This window comes from Schistocerca gregaria, chromosome 1, assembly GCF_023897955.1.
Source record: "Schistocerca gregaria isolate iqSchGreg1 chromosome 1, iqSchGreg1.2, whole genome shotgun sequence".
Lineage (NCBI taxonomy): Eukaryota > Metazoa > Arthropoda > Insecta > Orthoptera > Acrididae > Schistocerca > Schistocerca gregaria.
This window is the reverse complement of record NC_064920.1, coordinates 701,885,121-701,910,299: the sequence shown is the minus strand read 5'-3', so window position 1 is coordinate 701,910,299 and position 25,179 is coordinate 701,885,121. Positions and strand designations below refer to the sequence as shown.

Here is a 25,179-nt window from a genome sequence, read left to right as displayed (position 1 = left end):
AAGTCTGGCTACGCCGTGTTCAAAGCAATGGGCGGAACAATTCCTGGCACTGTAACAGAATTTTTTTGTTCTGCTTTCCTTTCTCAGTCGCTTCCTGTATCACACGGTGAATTACAGTATTTCCCTCTCCTAAAATTTGCACTTTTCCAAGAAAAATATGACTTGAACGGATGCGTAAATGAAAGATGTTTTAAAACTCAGGTCCCGTAGTGGGCTTACGGAGATCTTTTGTAGGCATTGCATGGGTCGTTTGAAGTACAATCTCACCGTTTGTTATCTTGTTAGGCGATAACAGAGGAATACTGTAGCACAATTTCTATGTCGTATCAATGCGACGCGAGCGAGTAGATTATGATGTACGAGAGAGAGAGAGAGAGAGAGAGAGAGAGAGAGAGAGAGAGAGAGAGAGAGAGAGAGAGAGAGAGAGCGTATACTGTCTTTTTCCTTAAATACACACATTTTCATATTTACAGGCGTTCTTACTGCTCTTACAGTTCTACTTCAAAACAGATATATTTCATTCACAGGTCTGCCAAACCGCTATGACTTAACGCATTTAAATCTCATGACTGGACACATACATTGCGATTATATCAAGGCACTAGACCTGTTTTTGCCAGTTCAGAACAAATAAGATAGGAATTTTTCTCAACAGACTCTTCACAAATGGAAGAGGAATCGGTGGATAGTTCCTGATAAAGAAAGTGTATCGATGGTCTAGATAAGATCCCTAAGCTTTCCGGATTGTCTCATTACATATAAAACTGTTCATGGTGCACTTACATGCTCCCTTGGTCCTGTTTGAGAGGAAAGTTCTACAGGCTGGCTGCGTATATTAGTACCCTTCACTGTTAGGCAACTGTCACACATCGTCCAGGACCATAGTGCGGACTGCAGACAAGAAGTTTCTGGTTCCCTCGAACGACTGATGGTCGAAATGGGTGGAGTGCGTAGGAAAAAAAAAGGAAAAGAGAAATGGTGTACGTCGACATTACTGTGGGTAATGCTCAAAGTTTCGTGGATCACAGAACTGTTGTATAACAGCAAAAAATACCAAGGAAGGAGTATATCTTTTCTTTTTTTTGTACTTGAACAGCTAGTTTTTCGTATGATGTAAGGTTAAGATAATACAGCCATAATACAGGGCCACCAAAATGATTCATTTGTTTTCAAAGTTCTACATTTTCCTACGTATTACTTATGCAAATGTGATTGATGCATGAATAGAATAGTAAACTCACTGTCTTCGCTTTGTGCCCAACACATGGTTTTCCGAATGCAGTGCCTTGACGAAATGGCGACAAAGCCAGAAAGAGTTATTGTGTGTTGGAACATGCGTGATGTGTATCTGTTACAACAGGGCTGTGTGCTTTCAGAAGTGATTATGGAAAAGAACCGCCATGAAAACAGAGTACTGAGCGTTGGTACCGGCACTTTACGGACAGTGGATGTCTCTTTGGAGTACTGGTGGACCAAGTGTGCCAGATTTTACTCGTTTCAGTAAGCTGTGGGTGTAAAGTTTGTTTTATGTCGGAATGTGTCCTTTGTTAAGCCTGTGTAACTTCGTACAGAGGTACGACTTAGACTAATGTCCACTATAAATTGTCAAAACAAATTTTAGTGTAGCATTTCGAGTGTCGAGGTGGCTGTATGGCCACCTTCTGAAAGCCAAGAAATTAAAATGTGCTCGGCGCAACAGCGGAAATGGCGAGGGAAAGATTCGTGAGCAGTCAGAAATCAATCATACGTGGAAACCGCGAAACTTGCAGTACCACAGCAAATTGTGTCGAAGATTTAGCGACGGCGATCCGTGCAGCAATAGAACAGGAAGATAATTGACGGCGCCTTCGATTTAGGGAGAAGCAGCCTTCCATCTTGTGGAAAGGTTAATCGCCACAATGTGAGTTTGGTGAGTGTGGGGACAATGAATATCCTCGTGGGAGATTAACCAAAGGTTAGTGTTTTCTGTGTAATGTCACAAACGAAGCTGTATGAGCCGCTCTGGGGGAAGACTGAGGGTGCCTCTAGCCGTCGTATATTGCAATTGTGGTTGTTTCCACAACTGGCTGCTGATCCCGAGAATCTCACACCCCAGCAAGACTGGGTAACCGTTCATTGAAGCATCGATGTTCGGAGCTGTCCAAACGACGAAATCCGTACCGCTGGATTGGACTCAGATTAATGTTGAAGATGATGTAGTTCTGTCCCTTGGGTCCCAGGTCGCCTTCTGACTTTTTTCTTTGAGGATGCATTAAGGACTGATCACGTACCCCCAGTGCCATGAACAGAAACAATTCAGAGAACTCATCAATGCTGCAGTGATGACTGCTGACAGGCTGTTGCTACGTAAGGCATGGAGCGGACTTAACTACAACTTGGACGTGTGTCGTGTAGCCAGAGTGCCCTTTACAGAACATTTATAGAGCGCAAAATACGAACTGGGTATTTTACGGTTGTATTTCTGCTCCAATCATATTTGTGCACGTAACACTTGTCAAATTTAAAAGCAAGCAGAATGCCCAAGATTGGCAAAGTTTTACAGAAATTCGAAATATAGCGCGTACTTCAGTGCCGGAGGCTTTTAATAATTTCCACAACGAAACTGTCTCGGAATGTGACAGAAAACCCAGAGAGATTCTAGTCCTACATAAAGCACACCAATGGCAAGACGCAATCAATACCTTCAATGCGCGATAACAATGGTGAAGTCACTGATGACAGTGTCACTAAAGCAGTGTTATTAAACACGGTGTTCCGAAACTCCTTCACCAAAGAAGACGAAGTAAATATTCCTGAATTATAATCCAGAACAACTGCCAGGATGAGAAACATAGAAGCAGATATCCTCGGTGTGGCAGAGCAGCTTAAATCATTTAATAAAGGCAAGACGTCCGGTCGAGATTGTTTACCAGTCAGTTTCCTTTCAGAGTATGCTGATACAATAGCTCCATATGTAGCAATTGTATACAACCGCTCGCTCACAGAAATACCCGTACCGAGTGCTATCGACAGGGGATGACAAATTGATTCAGAATTTTTTAGAGTTTCAGAAGGCTTTCGACACCGTTCTTCACAAGCGTCTTCTAACTAAACTGCGTATCTATTGAATATCGCCTCAGTTGTGCGACTGGATTCGTTATTTCCTGTCAGAAAGGTCACAGTTCGTAGTAATAGACGGAAAACAATGTAATGTCCGACGTCCCCCAAAGAAGTGTTATAGGCCATCTATTGTTCCTGATATATTAACGACATAGGAGACAATCTGAGTAGCCGTCTTAGATTGTTTGTAGGTGATGCTGTCATCTACTTTCTTATAAAGTAATCACATGACCAAAACGAATTGCAAAATGATTTAGATAAGGTATCTGTATGGTGCGAAAAGTGGCAGATAACCCTGAAAAAAGAAAAGTGTGAAGTTATTCACATGAGTACTAAAAGAAATCCTCTAAACTACGATTACGCGATAAGTCACGCAAACCTAAAGACTGTGAATTCAAGTAAATACTTAGGGATTGCAATTATACATAACCTAAATTGGAACTGTCACGTAGATAATGTTGTGGGTAGAGCGAACCAAAGACTGCGATTCCTTGGCAGAACACTTAGAACGTGCAACAGGTCTACTAAAAGAGACTTCTTACTCTATTCTGGAGTACTGCTGTGTGGTGAGGGATTCGCTTCAAATGGGACTGACGGATGACACAGAAAAAGTACAAAGAAGGGAAGCTCGTTTTGTATTATTGTGAAATAGGGCAGATAGTGCCACAAATATGTTTCGTGAAGTGAAGTGGCAATCATTATAGCAAAAGCGTTTTTCGTTGCGACGGGATCTTCTCATGAAATTTCCATCACCAGTTTTCTCGTCCGATTGCGAAAACGTTCTGTTGGTACCCACCTACAGAGGAAGAAATGATCACTAAAAAAAAAAAAATAAGAGAAAAAAGGGCTCGCACAGAAAAATGTAAGTGCTCGTTTTCCCCGCACGCCCTTCGAGAGTGGAACGGTAGAGAGACAGCTTGAAGGTGATTATTGAACCCTATGCCAAGCACTTTATTGTGAATAGCAGACCCATCACACAGATGTAGGTGTAGAATACTTAAAAAAAAAAAAAACAGAGAACTCTGAAAACAAACTATTTACAGTCCCCCTGTATTACAATAGGATGAGGAGAAACTGAAGTCGACAGTGTCGATAAATAATTTAGTAGCCCTCTTTCGAAAATCACGATTTAGGTAAAGATGTATAAATCTTAGTAACCAACTTTGATTCCATCAGGAACCGTTGTGCTCAGTGACCGTGTATTGAAAGGAAGGAGAGACACACAGCCGTCAGTCGCACACTCATTAGTGCTTATTATACTTGCAAATTTAGAAAAACTAATGGGATTGCGACTGATTTCTGCGTGCCTCTTTCTCCAATCTTATTGACCATTAATTATTTCACATCTACGTTACACTCCGCAAACCACAATACAATGAATAACGGAGTTTTCTGGTCCACTCCTTTGTGTGTACTGGGTGAAGGACAAGTGACTGGGTACGTGGCACTCTCTTATCTTGCTCTCAAGATCCCTGAGCGAAGCATGTGATGTTTTTTTAAAGGAGGCTTCCTGTAATACCAACTATCTAAACTGACCCCTGAGACGTGTCACAAGAACAACGTCGCCTTCTTTCCAATGAGGCCCATTAAGTTTCCTGACCATCTTTGTCACTTTTTTCGTATGGCCGTAGTCATGTGTTATCGTCCTAGCAGGATCTCTTAATATTCGTCGATGACTGTTGCCATGCTTGATAACGACTCTAAACCCAAAGCTGGAGCATAGCTTCTCAGCTCGTAAAACAGATTTTCTAACCACAAATTGTCAGTTCCATCAAGCACGTAACTATTCTCAATGAACTATTTTTAGTCGCTGTAATATAAAATACTGCATCGACAAAATTTACATATTTTGAGATGACACAAACCTTCTCCCTTTCATTTTTACCTCATTATATTTCAAAACAGTAGCGTTCCACGTCCGTGGGCCTGTCCTTGTGGCATGACATAGGCGTTTACGGAGACATACAAGTGAGGAGAACTATAAAAAAAAAAAAAAAAAAAAAAAAATGTTTTAACAGGTCATTATAGCAAAGTAATAACATTAATTATTTACAGAAGAATGACACGATTGTCAGAAGCTGACCTGTAGGAAGTACAGTTTGGGTTCCGGAGAAATGTGAGCTGCACGTGAGGCAACAGTCGACTACGACTTGTAAGACTGAAGAAATAGATACCTACATTTACATATTTGGGAACAGCTTTTCTCAGTATTGTCTGAAATACACAATTCGAAATTCTTAAGTTGTCAGCGATAAACGTCATCTACAATTTGTACAGACACTAGATTACAGTTAAGAGTCAAAGGACGTGAGAAGAAAGCAGTAATTAAAAAAGGAGTGAGCCAGAAGTGCCGCCTTTCTCCGGCGTTACTTTACCTGTATACTGAACGAGCAGTGAGGGACACCATGGAGAAATTTGGAAAAAGAAGTAATGTTAAGGGAGAAAAATCTTGTGTGTTTACAGATGACATTGTCGTCCTGCTAGAAACAGAAAGGACTTGTAAGGTCGACTGAACGGAATTCATACGATAATGTTTCGAAAATACGTTACAGAAAGAGCATTAAGAAAACAATGTAGAACAGAATATAGTTCTCAGGTGGCGCTGAGACAATTATATTAAAGAATCAGGCAGTAAAAATAGTAGGCGAGTTTTGCTATTTGAGCAGCAAATAAAAATGACAACAGAAGGTTTAAAGAGAAATAAAGTGCCGACGAATAAAAGCAAGAGAAACCTTTCTGGGAAAAAAGTTACGTCGAAAAATTTGTGTTAGTAGATATTTCCTTAAAGTATTAGTCTTGAATGTTCATCTTTTCGTCTCTCTTAATCTATGTAGAATAAGACAAATACTCAGTGGACACATTTAAAAGACGAATTTATACATCTGACACATCAGGTTCAGTTCGGTTCGGTTCAAGTAGATTAACATAAACATTATGATGTCCGCCCCTGGTAACTGAGTGGTCAGCGCGGCCGAATGCTGTGCAAGGGGCACGGCTTCGATTCCCGGCTGGGTCGCAGATTTTCTCCGCTAAGGGACTGGGTGTTGTGTTTTGTATTTATCATTATCATTACATCCCCATCGACGCGCAGTTCGCTGCAGTGGCGTCAACTCCGAAGGCTTGCATCAGGCGAACGGTCTACCCGAAGGGAGGCCGTCGACTAATGGCAAGCAAACATTATGATACCGAATCGGTCGACTGAAAATAACTAGTATATATCGCTTTGTTCTTAGCTTCTTATTTCTAGGAAATAATATCTCTGTGGCGAGGAAGGAGTCAAAGGGAAAATAATTTTGCTTTCGAAACGCTACTGCTGTTTCTCAAACATTTTGTTTGCGTGTGGAGTTTGTGACATCGCAAAGGGACATTTAAACCATAACGGTTCTATCTTTTTTTGCGAATGGATTGTTGTATTTTTCATTCATTACTGTGTACAGGTTTCTTAGAAGACAAATCTAATCATTTTTCCTTCGGATATGTCAAAGTCACTGAAACACTTCCATGAAAATGGAATTCACCGGTAGATACTGCGGCTTAAAATGTCCGCGTAGGGCCAATTCAAAAACATTGCTCGTAGTCTGAGACTCTTACCAGGTAAGACTTGTAGATGAGATCCAAGAATGAGCGGTACGTTACGTCATCAGTATCTGTAGAAACCGCGAGAGCGTGGCGGGGATGGCCAGCCAGTGCAACGGCAGGCGCTGCAAGACAGGCGTCTCGCGTCACAGAGGTTTACTGATAAAATTTTGCGAATGCACGTCCCGAGGGGAGTCAAGAAACACATTACTTCATCCTTCACTTATCTTCTAAAATCACGACGAGTAAATGAAATTCCAACTCCTGAAAGGCTTACCGAGAGTCGTTCTTTTCACTCACCATTACGGAAAGTGGAAACGGAAGGCGGATGATAGTGTTATACTGTAAGGTGGCTTGTGAAGATATATTGATGGGTTCTTAAATATCTTTTTTACTTTCAAACCCAAGTGGATTGTTGCAGACAAACCTTATCAATGAATATACGTACTGCTAGCAGTAGTTATCCAAACTCCAGAATGAGATTTTCACTCTGCAGCGGAGTGTGCGCTGATATGAAACTTACTGGCAGATTAAAACTGTGTGCCCGACTGAGACTCGAACTCGGGACCTTTGCCTTTCGCGGGCACACAGTTTTAATCTGCCAGGAAGTTCCATATCAGCGCACACTCCGCTGCAGAGTGAAAATCTCATTCTGGAAACACCCCCTAGGCTGTGGCTAAGCCATTTCTCCACAGTATCCTTTCTTTCAGAAGTGCTAGTTCTGCAAGGTTCGCAGGAGAGCTTCTGTAAAGTTTGGAAGGTAGGAGACGAGATACTGGCAGAAGTAAAGCTTTGAGGACCGGGCGTGAGTCGTGAGTCGTGCGTCGGTAGCTCAGATGGTAGAGCACTTGCCCGCGAAAGGCAAAGGTCCCGAGTTCGAGCCTCAGTCGGGCACACAGTTTTAATCTGCCAGGAAGTTTCAGTTATCCAAACTGTTTCAAAGCTGTACGATACTCGTGTGTGAACCTCAAGAATGATTTACACTAGGTTCTTTAGTGGATTTACATGAAGTTCCTTATCGCAATGAATACTTTGTTTGATGGAAGATAATACACTGTAGGGCACGAATAATTGGAAACATACGAAAACTTCAACTTACTTACACATATGAACCCATTATCTTATTCCTAAGGTATAGATAGCTGACCTAATACACGATTCTTCGATTGTAAGTTTTCATAAATATGCACGACCAACATTTTAAACTTTTTACACTGATTATTTTTTCTTGTTAATCGATAATTTGTGACAGCAAAAAACTTTATGAGCTGTCTCAAAAATCTTTCTGGGTGTACTGCTGCGTTATCTCAATAAATAAAGAAATAAATACGTCGCTACCGGAAGCCTACGAATTTATATGGGTGAGTGGTGTTTATTCAGTTTAAAGATACCGTAGCCATTTGTCAATAATAATTTAGCAAATTACATATTTGTGTTATTCTTCTGTTCGTGCTTCTTGGTTCAAACTAACAACTATTTTATGATATGCAGAAAGAAATAACTGCGTTTCCTGACTCAAGTGGAAACCTAGATCCTTACTATAGAGCAAGAATAGAATTTGACCCTTCGTTTGAGGAGGATAACGGAAAATCACTTGCACCAGCGCCTTGTCAGGGAAACAATGACATTATTCTGAAGTTGTGTTATTGAAATATTTGTAAGCCCATGAAAATTAAGTTTACACACATTTTACGTTTTAAATCAAGGAGAAGGTATCAATTAGATATCCTTAGAAATAAAGCACTTTTTCATTTTTGTAACATTCATGATTGTTTCGTGCTGCACGCAGAAAGAATACAAGTCCGCCGACTTTCTATATTTCTGTTTTTAAATTTTATTTCCGATGCTTATCCGAAATGAAATCTAAAAATCGAAATATCGACTTTCAATGGCCGTTAATCCGTGAAATATACTTACTTCATTGTCATAACTGTTAAAAAAAGAAAAAAAAACCTCCAGCTCATACGCAGGCCCTCTGCTATGAAGAGCGAACAGTAGCCAAATGCTTCATTTCTTATGTGTCTATTGCTGTATTTTTTTGAAAGATGAGCCCCTTGTGTAGCCTTTCTTCTTCGAATTTAAAATGAGTTTCTTAAATTTACAGGTGATCTTTTAAGCTACATACATAAATGAATAACGTTTACGTGGACGTCTTTTTGTTTTATATATTTTGTTTGCCATGATGTTTTCCCTCAGTCAACTTAATTCAAATTGCAGGTTTCAGGAATAATTTTAGTTAATAATTGTGGGGGTACAATGGCACTGGCCGGCCGGTGTGGCCGTGCGGTTCTAGGCGCTAGTCTGGAACCGCGTGACCACTACGGTCGCAGGTTCGAATCCTGCCTCGGGCATGGATATGTGTGATGTCCTTAGGTTAGTTAGGTTTAAGTAGTTCTAGGGGACTGATGACCTCAGATATTAAGTCCTAGAGTGCTCAGAGCCATTTGAAGTTTGTTGTAAATAATCTACTACAGTTCAAAAGGAACGATGAGGTACTTAATTACATTACTAGAAGAAAAAATGACATTCATTACTCAACATTAAGGTTGTCTTAGTACTGAAGGAGATGCACAACGCTACAACAAAAATTTTTGACCTCTTGCCCAGTAATATAAAATGTCTAACAGGCAGCTTAGTAAAATTTGAAAATAAATTGAAAAACTTTCTCCTTGACAACTCCTATTCCGTAGAAGACTTTCTATGTTTGAAATGTGTAAAAGGTGGTAGGAAGAAATTGCTAACTCAATCTGTATATCTTGTTTTCATTTCGGGAGAAATAATATGGTGATTTTTAGAGCACAAATAAATTTGCAATATGAATGTAAATGACTCGTACATCATGATGATTTATAATTCCTAGGTATTTAGTTGAATTTACGACCTTTAGATTTGACTGATTTATCGTGCAACCGAAGTTTAGTTGATTCCTTTTAGCACTCATGTATATGACCTCGCACTTTTCGTTATTTAGGGTCAACTGCCAATTTTCACACCATTCAGACATTTTTTCCTAAATCGTTTTGCAATTTGTTTTTATCTTCTGATAACTTTATTAGTCGTAAACGACAGCGTCATCTGCAAACAAGCTAAGACGGCTGCTCAGATTGTCTCCCAAATCGTTTATATAGGTAGGGAACAGCAAAAGGGCCTATAACACTGCCTTGGGGAACGCAAGAAATCACTTCTGTTTTTCTCGATGACTTTCCGTCAGTTACTACGAACTGTGACCGCTCTGACAGGAAATCACAAATCCAGTCAGATAACTGACGATATTTCACAAGCACGCATTTTCACTGTCATCTGATCCCAGCTGCTTAAGTAATAGACACTGGGCGAATTTATTTGCTTGCATTAGCATCTTCTTTGGCTCCAGATTTCTGCTTTTTTGCCCTTGTTACCCCTAAAACAGCCAAAGCAAACTCCCGTTTTTGTTTCTGCGTAAAACGAACGGGATCTCGTAGAACATGAACACAATATACCAAATCAAAACAACAGGGCGGCGCTGCAAACACTTAGTGTAGTTGCCGGGACGTGTGAAGGGGTTGCCACGAAACTGGTCTGTCGGCTTGCCGGCCGATAAATTGGTGCGTAAATGGTAGTGGCCTTTATTACAAGACTGGACGCGTGTCATGTAGCGGCGTGCGGGCTGAGAGAGGCCCGGCCGCGTGGTGCTCAGTTTGACAGCCTCTCGCCGTGGCCCCCTGGCAGCGGTGGCGGAGCTAGGCGGCAGCCGGTTTGCGTCGTTGCCAAACGCGGCGTTGCTCTGCCGTTCGTAGCACTAGGCGCTCCTTACATAAACTCCATATCTGCACTGCTCTCACACGAGCCCGGTTCGCACCGCTGTGTGAATTTGTAGGTAGCTCGCGTGCTGTTAGCTCGCATTCGTATTTAATAAGCACTAACCAAGAAAGAGGCCACAGAATACATTCTAGCCATTGTTGACGCCTGAACTATGCAACAAGCTCCGAGGCACATGAAAAGCAGAGCGTATCAGTCAATACGTAATGCGTGTCGGATATTTGTGTTCGTATTAAATGTAGATGGCACCTCTATAGACTGTAACAAATGCAAAATTTCTAGGAATGAATATTGACTCTCAGCTGAAGTGGTGCGAACACACAAAGGTACTTGCAAACAGAATGTCATCAGCATGTTATGCCCTTAGAATTCTATCATCTGTGTGTAACATGCAGTGTCTTTTAGTTACATATTATTCATATGTACACTCAATTCTTAGCTATGGCATTCTTTTTTGGGGAACAAATCCACAAAATATGAACACAATTTTCAAATTCCAGAAAAGAGCCATAAGAATAATAACCAGAAATAGTAGTCGAGCTCATTGTAAAGATCTGTTCAAAACACTGGGAATTTTAACTGCTCCATGTGAACACATTTACCAGTCAGTTGTACACATCAAAAGTAACATTGGCAATTACTGCACAAACAGCTCTGTCCATGACCATGCAACAAGAGATAGACTCAACTTACATTTACCAAGAAAAAATAAACATAAAACTCAAAACAGCATTTTCTACCAAGGAATAAAACTGTACAATAAATTACCAAAAGAGATTAAAGAAATTTCAAAAATACACTTATTTAAGAAGGCAGCTAAAAAGTACCTGTTATGCAATACATTTTATACATTGAAGGATTACTTAGATAAAGCAGAGTAGGGGTTTGATAAAAAAAATGTTATACAAACAAATAATAATAATAATGATGATTATAAAACATCCAATATTCCACATAACACCTTCACTTTATTATTTTTCTTCTTTTTTCCTTTCTAGAGACACTCTCCCCTCAAGCTATGCATAGCACAATACTAACACCTCTTCCTCTTTCTGAGCTCAACATCTCACTCATTACGAAGGGATGCTGACTCAGTTTTTCAGGATAGCAAATGGGAACTTGCAGTACAGAAAATGGCCCAAGGATCACCTGTGTGTGTGTGTGTGTGTGTGTGTGTGTGTGTGTGTGTAGTGAGTGAAGTGTTATGAAACAATGTGTGTATAGTGTGTGTAGTGACTGATAGTGAAATATGAGTGAATAGTGTGGCATTACATTATTTAATGAGTTATTTGTAAATAAATTATTGTATACCAGGAGTAAAATCTAATGATTGTCTCTAACTAGAAGTCTGTAAATATATGTGTATACGAATTAGCTTATTGTAAATTGATCTAAGCTTGTAAATACATTGACATGTCCTATATCCTTGTAAAAAGAGATCTACGGATGAATAAAACTACTACTACTACTACTATTACCCGGCTGTCTGTATTGGTCGCGAGTTTTCATGAACTTTTAAAACTTGCAGGCTCATGAATTGTACGATAACCGCTAGGAAACAAATACTATTCTTACTATTAGACATATAAAGACCTAGTAAACAAACTACACTTCTCCCTTGTCAGTTCTCCACGGGTATCCGTTGCGCACTACAAACCATGCCGCATATCAATAAAAAAATAATGGTGAAGGACAAAACTGACATAGTCTCTCTAAATAGCATCAGGGTACGCTAACAGAGGCGTCATAGATCTTTAATTTCCTAGTCAAAAAGGTGGTGGCTTATATATATTATTCCGGTGAGAAATCAAACTACTGGCAAAAAATTTAAAGGTAATTTAGGCATCTGGTTACTTTACATACCGTGTGTAGCACTTTAAATGCAGAATTTTGTTTTAGTTCATGTAAATTGCCGGGCAGCTAGTTTTTTCAAAGATTCCAGCGAACAGTGTTTTTCTACGAAATATCACGTCGAAGGCCATGTATTGAAAATCTCATCGCTTGAGGAAGGGAAAGCGATAACTGTTACTGAAGAAGTTTCTTTAACTATCTGTCTAACGCGTTGTTACTCACTTAATGGAGCGGACGATGTGAAAGCACGATTTAAACTTCCTGGAGGAATTATAGCAGACGTCATTACATGTGCTGTCTTTTGCGGCGGTAGACGAAGAACGTAATTGTTCGTGTTACGTTAAATAGTGAATATTAATTGTCTGTTACGAATATCGAAGCCTCTGACTTACAACAGCACTATTGTTCACCAAATTGCAAGACGAAAGCGCAGCATTTTGCTACGTATGACGTGGTGGACGACGAATGTAAACATCTATGTTCGGTCTCGCAGGGACTGATTATTGTATGATTGAAATGCACATATGAATAGTGCCAATGGTCACTGGCATAAATGAAACAGCCTTAAGATCCGGACAGAAACACTGACATCTAAGAAAATGCCTTGTCACTGCACGTTGTCGTAAGCACATGGTTGACTGAGGACACACGAGAAAGCGAGTGCAAATATATCAGAACAGTCACACGCAACTCTTTTCGACAGAGTAACAATCACAGTGGGCAGGTAGGAAAGTGGCGGCATACAACAGTGTGTTTACAATGCGACGGCCACGCCGCTACTGACCACACCCGCACCGGAGAGCCGCTATTAATAGCGCGGACGCGGACCTGGGCCAGCGCGGCGCCTCACCTGATGTCGTGCTCCGTCACCTTCTTCTCCTCGGCCTTCCTGCGCTGCTCGTCCTGCAGCTTCTCGTACAGGTTCTTCCACATGGCCTCCTCCTCCATGGCGTGCGACTCGGCCGGAACACGGGACGCAAATGAGCGGCGCGGCCTGCGCTCGCGGCCAGCTGATTCAGCCCTCTGCTCCGCCAATGGCGCGCCGCGCACAGCTGGGAACCGCCGCGGCCGCGGCCCGATCTCCGCGCTACGTCAACTCACGCCCGCACTCCTATCTCGCAACGCAGTGCGTCACGCGCATCCGCGAGTGCTCACAGCAACAGGTGGGGGCGTCGGAATAGGAAGCGTTCCAGAAACACCACGTCGAAGAAATCTGGGACGGACACGGCACACTGAAGAACTCTGAGACCCGACAGTGGTAACTGTAGGCCGAGAAAACAATAGACAGGAGTGATAAATATGGCATTGTTGAGAATGTTGGTCTAAATACGGTGCTGTCAGGTTGTGGGGACGGTATTTCACTATCACCAAGTTGTACGTTCATCATATCCTGCGTTGTTTTCATTTGGGTTGTGAGAAAGGATGATTAGAGAGGAAGCAGTTATTCATCTTGTACAAGGAAGCGAGAGAACCATGGCGTTGTACTTCAAATGACTATAGCGACATTCATCTGAACTAAATTAAACAAACCACCGAAAACTGCTAACTGTATGGCAAGCTGAGAATCTGAAAATCGCTCTTCCCTTATATGAATTCACTGCTTTGACCACCGCGCCTCCTCATTCGATGTTTGGTTTGGACTCACGACAGTTTGGTCGTTACTTCCTTACAAGAAATATCTGTCATCAGAAAATGAAGTGAATTACGAAATTATTTCAGAATGACGGAAATAAGAAGAGTAAATTAAACAAGGTAGTAGATATTTACTAAAGCAGAGACTAAAAATATGCCAAATATTTCCAGCTGGAGTGGTTAAAAAGGGCTTGCTTGTTGACTAAAATACGCACTCCTCCCCAAGGATTCAGCTACCAGGGAGGGGGAGGGGGAATTATTACTCAAACGTACAAAGCGCTTAACATTCTTTGTTTCGTTGTCCGTTATAGATGAAAACTCTCTGGTGCAAGTGTAAACTACTCTCCTATCACCAGAGAAAGTGGTGTGACATCGCGTGAACGACACACACACTTTTGGGTCGTCGTTTCGGAGAAGAAAGCCATGGGTCTCGTTAATGTACTCGTAAGACTAGTTTAAAGGATGGACAGACCACTCACTTCACCATCTACAGGTTGTTATCCCTCACTTTCAACCATTCATCGTACCCCTGTATAACTATCCTGTGTGCCAACGAGTCAGAGCGTGAAGGCAATCATTGTGACTCGTTGTCAGTGCCGGCCGGAGTGGCCGTGTGGTTCTAGGCGCTACAGTCTGGAGCCGAGCGACCGCTACGGTCGCAGGTTTGAATCCTGCCTCGGGCATGGATGTGTGTGATGTCCTTAGCTTAGTTAGGTTTAATTAGTTCTAAGATCTAGGCGACTGATGACCTCAGAAGTCAAGTCGCATAGTGCTCAGAGCCATTTGAACCATTTCCTGTCAGTATCGATTATGCATGCTTCTTACAAGTGGCATCCGCTACTTCATTTCCCTTATTCCAACACAGAAGACAGGTAGCGAAGGCCGTGCAGGGTGGATTATGGTACTTTGTCTACTGGGTTTATATGTCCTGGAGAACTTGAAGTTCCGATATTCCTGCGAATATATGGTGATAACCAGGAACGGAATAGTCCCTTGCCGTACGTAAGGAAACATATTTGTGATCGCCTGAAGACATTTATTTGAACCAGTAGTCCACTTCCAGTAAACGATTCGCTTTGGTATTCCACTGTATTACATCCTTTCCACGTCGTTTGGTCCCACTGTGAGAAATGAACTACACTTTTGTGAGAACACTGAAACCTTTAACCTTAGCGATGCTTACTAAGGCAAAAGGATCAATTTTCCACTTAGTGTCTCTTCAAATTCTAATACGGACCTTGCAAGCGTTTGTGTTCGCCTCGCTTACTCTCACTACAGGCATACGTAACAAAAACCGCGCCAGCCTTTCAGTTTCCATCTACAAAGCGGTTTCATGGCTTTGAGTAGCTGCAACCTTCTCAATAATTATGAAGACACAAATTAAGATTATACAGCGTCGCCCACGTGATGTGAGCGTCAGCAATGTTTTGTAAACATAATTTCAAGTGGTGATAATACCCAAAACGGTTGCAGGTATTTTTCTGCACCAAAATACTTTTCAAGGGGAGTGTTGTTGTCACAAGCAAGTTTAACCACTTCCGAGGAATCATAGCTTAACTTAACTGAGACTGCATTTTAGTAGCAGGTTTTGCCCTCATATCTATTTTATAGAAACATTTCACTGAAAACTATGACCACCAATGAGTCGTCGATTCGAAGAAGGAAGCCATGGTCATGTTGACATTCTTTATCTCGTAATATTAGTTGAAAGGGTGGGCAGGTCGTTGACTTCACCATCTACAGATTATTTTCTCACACTTCCAGCCAGTCATCGTACCACTGAAGAATGACCTTGTGGCTCAGTGAGAGGGTCTACAAATTTTCGCTAACGTGTAAGGCTGTATGAAGGTACTACTGCGTGGTCGTCGAGTACGTCTGATGACTGAACGACTAAAGTGGACCTAACACAGTAAACAGTGGGCGTGATGAGCGTGTGAACCTAATGAAGGGTCCACCAGTGGCTGCCGTGAAACTCCTCATTCTCTACTGTGACCTTGGCGGTACAAGAGGCGTGAGCATGCGTGCAGAGAAACGTCTTCCCCTGCCCTCGACAAACCATGGTTTCTATAACAAAATCACGGCAAATGCAACTAGTGCTATAGCTTGTCGTCTTATAACCCGAGTTGGAAGTTGAATTCTGCCACAATATTAAAAATAATAATGTCAGTATAGTTGTTACTATAATATCTGTACCTTTTAAATAACGAAACTCTACCAGAAGTAATGCAGGTGTGGCCACTGAATAAGACTCGAGTACAGTCCGGCAATTGAGTCACAACACGCAAAATACCCCAAAAAGTGACAGAAGTTTTGGGAAATCTGCAGATTATCATAAGATGACGCACAGTAATGAGTCCTGAACGAAGGAGCAAGTACAACGTGGTTGCTGTGAAGGTATTATGTCCTAATCATTACTTGAGATTGTGAATTATCTTCGTGCAAAAGAAATCTGCTATCATTGGTTTCACGACGATTCCATTGTTTTAAAATTGAAAAACGGAAGCCGAATTCAAATTACTTTGTTGCTGACTTCGATGTTTTTTCGCCATCTATTTCTCAAAAGTTAAGGTATAACCCATAGTTAATGTGAGGATGACGGTGTGTAACAATTATGGTATTTTTTTTTCCTATATGCACTCGGTGCAGCTTTTTTCCTCGATAGGCTTGATGAAAAATTAAGACATGCTAATTTACTACCATACGCCGAACAGTGCCTTAGAAACTTCCTGATCGACTAAATGTGTGCTAGATCCGTGCTTTACTTATTGTTGCATCGAAAGCCGCAACATTTGTAGCGTTGTACTGTATTTTTCACCATGGAACAGAGTAGTTTGCCCTTAAACCTAGCGGATGTCTTTATTTATTTTGCTGGGACATTCTAATTCAGACACGGCCGCATCAGTGGCCTACTGTAATTAAGAGAAAGTAGCTTGCATGGTGCGGACGAGCTCGCGGGATCGGATCGACGCAGGGATGGCCTCTGTTCTATTCTGAGCAACCAGCTGAGGTGTCTCAGCCGGTCGGTGTGACAGAGGCAACACTTAACCACACGTTATCATCTTTTAGGCGCTAGACAATTCTTAAACTTCGGCAGATATTGCAGTAATTGAAACAGGATTACATTAAACAGCTTGTATAAAGAAAAACATGGTACCCTTTTTCTTACAGCATAGCACACACTAAAGAAATAGTGAGACAGATTAAGTGCTCAGAATCAAAAACAAGCCCTTTTCTTTTCGCTGCAGTTATATTACCTTAACTCATACGAGCATGCCCGGAAATGGCTTGGCTTTCTCGGTGTATCCATATTTACCTTTTCCCTCGATTTATAGCTTTTAACTTTCAGAGATATTCTGTTGTGATTCAGTTTCGTAATTACCCACTGTAATTCGTTTTGCAATCTCTCATTTCATCACACTCTTTATAGATGTTCTTCTCTTTTTCTTTATGATTTTTTGTGAGTCTGGATAGTCCTCTCCATTCTTCTGTTGTCGAAACAACTCTCATTTATGATGCTTTAATGTGGTCATCTTGTAGTTAGTTTGTAGTCCGGAATTCGCTTCCGTATAGCATAATCGGAACAGTCACTGCACTCTAAAATTCACCCCTGGTTTGTTTCCGTACATCTCGCAAGTACATATCTATCATTTTACACATAATTCAGCAACCCAACAGCTTTTTATTTGAAATTTTCTTATTTGTGAATTATCATACTGCATGTGCAATTAAAATAAAAAGAAGTGATCTGTTATTGACAATTTTTCGTTCCTTTAGTGTCTTTTACGCTAAACATATAACTTTTGTTTTCTTCTCGGATATTGTAAACCAGATTGTTCACAGATTTTGTTCAGAATACATCCTAATTTGTAAATCGTCTTTATTTTCCAAAAAGGTTGTAAGATACAAAACTTATAAAAATAATCGAATATAATGTAGGAATGACTTATTCTGAAGTTCAAATAGATTTGTTCCTCTATGTTGCATCATATTGTAAAGAGTGAGTCTCGTATGCATTTTATGAGTCCTTGTGATATTATATGCTTACAATGATAATTTAATATAGTGTACCATTGACGTACAACTTTCTACATTCGTCCTGACATCATATGTCGCCTGCCTTATTATGAGCACTAGGTACTGGAACCGCAGTAATAAAATAGTAGATTAGAAGTCAAATCTTCAAGCAGCCAAGATAACTATTGTACGGTATTTATTTTGATTACCGGTTGCAGCAAGTTACGTTGTTGTCTTCGGATCTTACGCAATACATCACAATGAATCTAAACCATGTGTACATTATGCCGTATCGCATCATAAAGAGACACTTCAAGAACACGAAAACCGTAGTATAAAGCAACCATTACTAAAATTCCATGCTTATTGTACCGACTATGCATGTTCTTGTTCCTACAATAAGTGAACAGTGAGTTTTCATTCAGCTATTGTGTGAACATGAGCACGTACACCGATGAGCCAAAACGTTATTATCTCCTGTTTAGGCCGGCCGCTGTGGCCGAGCGGTTCTATGTGCTTCAGTCCGTAACCGCGCTACTGCTGCGGTGGCAGGTTCGAATCCTGCCTCGGTCATGGATGTGTGTGATGTCCTTAGGTTAGTTAGGTTTAAGTAGTTCCAAGTTATAGGGGACTGATGACCACAGATGTTAAGTCCCATAGTGCTCAGTGCCACTCGAACCTCCTGTTTAATAGCATATTGTTTCACTTTTCAAACACAATATAACAGCGATTCTGCTTGGCATGGATTCTACAGGTCCCAGGCAGGATTCCAGAAGTTTGTGACACCAGATGTCTGCGCACAAGTGTAGCAAGTCCCTCGAATTGCGTGATGGTGGTTTGCGGGCATGTACCTGGCGCTCGATATGTGTTCCAATGGTGCTCAGGCGCATTTGATGGCCAAGACATCAGAGTAAGTTCACTATAACGCCCTTCAAAGGACTGTGGTACGATTCTGACACGGACAATTATCCTGCTGGTAGGTGTCATCGCTATAGGGAGAGAGACTTCAAGCAATGATGTGCACGTAGCTCGCTGCTGTAACGATGCCTTCCACTACCACCACAGATCCCACGATAGCTCAACTCCGTGTACCACACAGCACACTTATGCCCTCACCCGCCTGTTTCTGCGGCACGCCTGGATGACGGAGTGTAAGGACACAACCACCAACCTGGTGTAACAAGAAATGCGGTTAATTTGACAGGCGGAACGTTTCTATTGATCCACGGTGAAAACTCAGTCATGCTGTGCCCATTGCAATCATGACTGACGCTGGATCAAGACAGGAACACGTACGGGTCGTGTGATGTGGAGCTCCATGTTGTACAATGGCCTTTGAACGGTGCGCTCCGAAACAATTGTGCCTGCACCAGCAATGTAGTCCGTCGTCGGATCTGACAGAGATCGCTGCCTATCGTGGAGTACACAGTGCGGATCCTCCGATCTTTACGTTTTATAGTGAGACGTGGTCGTCCAAAACCATACGGCATACTCTTTATTTCACCATCCTTAAACCACTTTCCATATACGCTCACGACACGAGTATATCAACAGGCGACCAGCTTCGCCATTTCAGAGATTGTAGTTTCCAGCCGCAGCGCAACAACAAAACCGTTTACATTAGTGGATTTTAGCATTTGCTGCTCGTATCTTCGCTATGACTACCCATTCGTGTCACTTCCTCTTACAATCTTTCCTTACTGTGTCACGTGCACGCAACACCACCAGCAGGCATTCAACCTCGCGTTTGGCAGCGGTCGTAATGTTTTGGCTCACCAATGTGTAGTCGATGTAATAAGCATAGCATTTCATGCAGTAACTATTTTATACCTGACGTGTCGATACAGTAAAGTTTTCATGTTCTTGAAATGTCTTTTTACACTCTACAATGTGTACATGGTCGAGATCCATTAAAATGTGTTACATGGGATCCTAAGATTGCAACAACCGGTGATCAAAATAAATGCTGTATTATAGCGATCTTGGCTGTCTGAAGATTCTGCTTCTGATTTCATATTAATCTAGGTCACTCCCATATTTGAAGAATGTCAAGCACATATAAAAGTAAGGAAAGAGAATAAGTGTTTAACGACCCGTCAACATCGATGTCATTGGAGTCGGAGCACACACTCGGATTGTTTCAAGGATAGGCAAGGAAATCGACCGTGCCTTTTTCCCGGGATTTGGATAGAGTGATTTAGGGAAATAAGGGAAAACATAAATTTGGATGGGCGGACGCGCATTTGAACCGTTGTCCTCCCGAATGCAAGGCCAGTGTGCTAGCGGCATCTCGTCCAGTCTAGAATACATAATATCACTGTAACTAAGGTCTAGTGAAAACTTAAGGATTCCGGTAAATTGCGTCAGGTCAAAGGAGAACAACCGTTTTTTTTTTTTTATTGGGAAGAGATGTGCGTAAGCCTATATAGAGAGAGGAAAAGGCCTAAATAGTTTATGCACCACACCTCATCTGTCTCCAGACCGATTCTTCGTCAGCAGAGCACAAAAAATGCTGCACGAAGACATTTCTGTCGCCGAGATGTTGACTGTCAAGGGGCGGCGGTCTAGAAGTTTTGACGAGACGGCGGCGGCACTTGGAATTCGTGTCAGGCGCGGCGAAGCCCCGTGCCCGCCATGCGGAAGTCAGGGTGCTCGCTGCCCGGCGTATCGATTTGCCGCTTGACATTGACAGCTCTGCGCGAGCCAGTGTAGTGTCCACATCGCCTAGTCGTGTACCCTGCACATGAATTACATTACTTGTATACATGAGTGCTAAGAGTTTCTCAACCTAGAAACGACTTCATCGCGGCTCTGTAAAGCATCACAGATCGACACGCGCGTACTTGTGTCAGGCAACCGAGCGAGGTGGCGCAGTGGTTAGCACACTGGACTCGCATTCGAGAGGACGACGGTTCAGTCCCGCGTACGGCCATCCTGATTTAGGTTTTCCGTGATTTCCCTAAATCGCTCCAGGCAAATGCCGGGATGGTTCCTCTGAAAGGACACGGCCGACTTCCTTCCCTGTCCTTCCCTAATCCGATGAGACCGATGACCTCGCTGTTTGGTCTCTTCCCCCAAAAAACCAATGTGTCAGGCAGCATTATCAGCTCCTAACAAAGTTTGAAAAGGTTCTCGTTGTCGGTCTGCATTTAGTCATCTGGTCCAATCGGGCAATTACCAAAGTTGTGGGATACTCGAATGTGACAGTGACCCGATGCTGGAGTGCAGTGGAAATAGGAGGGCAGGCATAATCGTCGTCAGGGTTCCAATCTACCATGATTGACCGTCACAAGAGAGGGTTGCCATATTCTGCACCAGCACATCGTAACCCCTTCACAACTGCTCCTGTCGTTCGAGAACAACTAATGGAATCCCTATAACATTCTGTGTCATCCCGCATCAATGGTCGGACCTTAGCAGCAGCCGATCTAGGGTACTGCCATTCCATGCTCAGACAGCCGTTAACACCACAACAATAGCGGATGCCGTTGGAGTGACGCCGCAACCGTGTAACATGGACTGCTGCTGAATGGAGTTGTACTGTGTTCAGCACTGCCCCGGATGGCGAGTATGGTGGCGGCCTGGACGAATGCCTCATTCTCCCAGTGATTTTAGAGGCAATTCTGTGTTAGATCTGGCTTCGTGGAATGGGGTGACATCGGGTATGACTCCAGATCTCAGCTGACAGTGACCCAGGAAACTCTGGCGGTACAACGGCACATCACCGACATCCTGCGTCCTCATGTGTTACCTCTCATGCGACAGTATCGTGGTGTCATTTTTCAACAGGAAAATACTCGACAACACATGGCTCCTGTCTCTAAGACGGGTCTGAATGATGTTGAAGTACCCCTATGGCCAACTGTATTTCCAGACCTGTCCCCACTAGACAATGTGTTGGACTAGTCTGGAAGCCTACACCGTCTCAGTGCCTGTATTCGGGATATCAAGGACCAGTTACAACAAATGAAGGCCGACTTGCTTCAGGAGATGATGATGAAGTCCCATACTCCTTGACAGAGAGTAGGGGAACGGTGCCGGAGACCCGCACGGCGGTACTAGGCAAGGTCCTAGTGGAGGTGGTTTGCCATTGCCTTCCTCCGACCGTGATGGGAATGAATGATGATGGTGAAGACGACACAACAACACCCAGTCATCTCGACGCAGGTGAGACTCCCTGACCCCACAGGGAATCGAACCCGGGACTCCGTGCTCGGGAAGCGAGAACGCTACCGCGAGACCACAAGCTGCGGACTGCCTCAGGAGAGTATACAAATATTTTAAGACACACTTTGCAACCGAATTGGTGTATGCATCAAGGCCAGAGGGGGAGTAAAATTGTACTCACGACTGGGCTCGTATTGCCAAGTTCTTTAATTTGACTCGAGCTTGTAATCACTGAAGTAACATCACATACCCTCTCAACCCGCGGAGCTGCATTTCGTTTCCTCCTCTCCTTCTGGATGCTTCACTTTCTTTTTCCACCAGTGTAATTTCGTCTTTTACTGCGATGAAGGAATCGGTGGAAATCGAACGAGTTCGGGCCAGTGCGGATTGTTTGCAACCGTTGCCAACCTTAGCTACTATACAGCAGAACACGTCGTTACATTGTAGCAGGCATTACGAATGCAGTATTGATTCCAGTATGTTGCCTGTCCTGCCAGAAAGAGGCAGGGCTTGTTTCCCCTCCTCTCCACGGAGCATCCCATAAACCAGGTAGCCATCGCATGAGTAACAATCCTCGCGTCCCCGGCAAAATGGTCATGTTATATTGCGCGTATAGAAACAGCGCAATGGAGCAATCGGAACATCTTCAGGCGATTGTGACAATGTGCAACAAAACTTTGCGATAATTATGGAGTGGAACTTCGTTCAAATTCCTGTTCGACTGTCCTTACATATTGCAGGCATTTTCTTTGTTGTACCGTCTGCTATGTTGAATAAATAGTCTTTGATTTATGAGTAATACTTGTTCGTACAAGAAGACTCGTTAGAATTAATGGGTTGGGTTGTTTTGGAGAAGGAGACCGGACAGTGAGGTCATCGGTCTCATCGGATTAGGGAAGGACGGGGAAGGAAGTCGGCCGTGCCCTGTCAAAGGAACCATCCCAGCATTTGCCTGGATCGATTTAGGAAAATCACGGGAAACCTAAATCAGGTTGGCCGGACGAGGGATTGAACCGTCGTCCTCTCGAATGCGAGTCCAGTGTGCTAGCTACTACGCCACCTCGCTCAACTAGAATTAATGACGTTGTATAGATGTAGGCTGTAATTGCCCTACAACACAAGCAAGCAATGGAACATCACGGAAAGTAGTGCAAAAGATAACGTCTTAGCAGAAGTAGACTTGATTATGATTGAAGTGATCAGGCGATCTCGTTGCCATAAGTACTCATGTACTGTCGGAATGGTGCATTGGTTCTGAAGCAGAATAAAAGAAATGAAAGAACACACACCTCTCAGAAATTATTATATTTTACTGAACTTCAGTACAATGACTCGTTGATGAATTCCAGATACAAGTCCTTTACAAATCAGAGATAAGTCAGACACTTCAGCTGTTTACAATGAAGGTCAGTCCCGAAGTATTACTTTCGTAAAGAAAGTTGTGCCTACATTAGGTCGACTCTAGACTGATTTAGACTGGAGTCACACAACAACACACCAAGAACCCGCCTACCACTCCTTAAGAACTGGGCACAACTGCAGTCGGTCGGTCACTTTATCTTGATGACCCATGGCGCCGGTGGCGCCTCAGCTCAGAGGTGTGGCATCGTGCGGCTAGCGGCTGGTATAACCGTCTGCGTGGTATCGATAGTCTATAATACCACAATAATAACTAACGAGAGCTTAATCATCAGAGTTACCGGTAGAACTGCTCAATTAAACCCAGTTGCCTGGCAACTACCGTCCACAGAAGCTGCAAACAAAATATGCTCTCCGGGATGTAACATATTTTGAGATCATTTCGGTTTTTATTCCGATCGGACAGTCAACGGTTTTCAGAAGCGGTCCGTCTCGAGTACCTCGGCAACGAGAGTTGATCATCGGCTACTGTGGTGAGCGGAAGTAGTGTGTATACGTCTCCGCTGCTGCTGGCTGAGCTGCTTTGTAAACTAAAATGGATCACTGTGTACGGTGAAGTACTTTGCAGTTCGACTTTGGATTCGACCAACCTCGCCATAGAATTCCTAACTTCTGCGCCTGAGCTTTTGGTGAAATCGGTATTGGTGTGGACGAGACCTGTGGACTTCAGCATGATTTTGTTCCTAACACTTTCTACGCCACGGTTGTTGGCGAAGAGAAGTGTGCAAGAGTCATGCATTCAACGGGCGGAACTTACACCTTCGTGCTCAGCAACAACGAAGTGTAACGTGCAGATAAGCTGTACTGGTTTTGAGCTGAGGAATGTTAAGGTGTGTAATTTGCCTTTCGAACTTGACCATAATTTCTTACGGTCGGCCTTCTCTTCCTACGGAACTGTATACGGAACTACAAATCAGTGGGGCAGTAGTTCGCAGTTCGGAGTAGATAACGGAATTCCGACCGTGAAATTGATTTAGAGAACCATATTCCCTCATTTTCGTACGTTAAAAGATTCTGGGCACTGACTATGAAACGGCAACCGTGAACTTGTTCGGTTTGTTAACTCTACAGAACTCTTACTGGCCGAATGCACTAGCCCGCCATAAACCTGCGCCACTGACCGCGCCTCCTCGGCTAGCGGGAAACACGGCAGACGGCGCGGCTGCCCCCAGATACTCTGACGTCATACGAGGAAGTAGCGTTCCCGCACTGACTCATGCTGAGATTTCCTCAAGATCAAACCTGTCACCTAACTGTGTTTGGAGACTATAATCTGAATGTACGCCAAACATACGTCACGTCTAAAGCTTGCAGTAGCGCGAAAAGCAATGATACGCCTCTTTCTTCTGTTTCCGACACAAAGCAATCACTTCCGAATTGGATTTAAGAAGCAAGAGAGACTTAAAACAGCTCTTGGAGATCGATGTGGTTTATCAGACGACCCTTCAAAACAGACTGCAAAACATAGTACTGAATCTCTCGACGAAGATAAACTGTCCTCTTCCAACAATAAGAAAATTCGTATCGCACACGGCAGGCTTGCGGGCGTCAGAGAGAAGCGACAAGCAATAATAAACAATACGATCGAACACATTCGAACCCAAGACGCAACTCCTACAAAAG

The 25,179-nt window shown here is 42.8% G+C and overlaps 1 protein-coding gene across 8 annotated transcripts in view; it reads right to left on the bottom strand.

The window, feature by feature from the left end:
- Positions 1–25,179, bottom strand: part of LOC126365509 (protein unc-13 homolog 4B) — a 450,988-nt gene that overhangs the window by 124,391 nt on the left and 301,418 nt on the right. Inside the window, exon 2 of one of the 8 annotated variants that reach the window (XM_050008158.1) lies at positions 13,175–13,586. The exons of 6 other annotated variants lie outside the window; for them this stretch is intronic. In XM_050008158.1, the coding sequence (XP_049864115.1) occupies positions 13,175–13,272 (98 nt within the window). In that variant the 5' untranslated portion in view covers positions 13,273–13,586. Of the gene's footprint in view, positions 1–13,174; positions 13,587–25,179 lie in introns of those variants that run through there. One more of the 8 variants, XM_050008153.1, reaches the window with a different exon arrangement.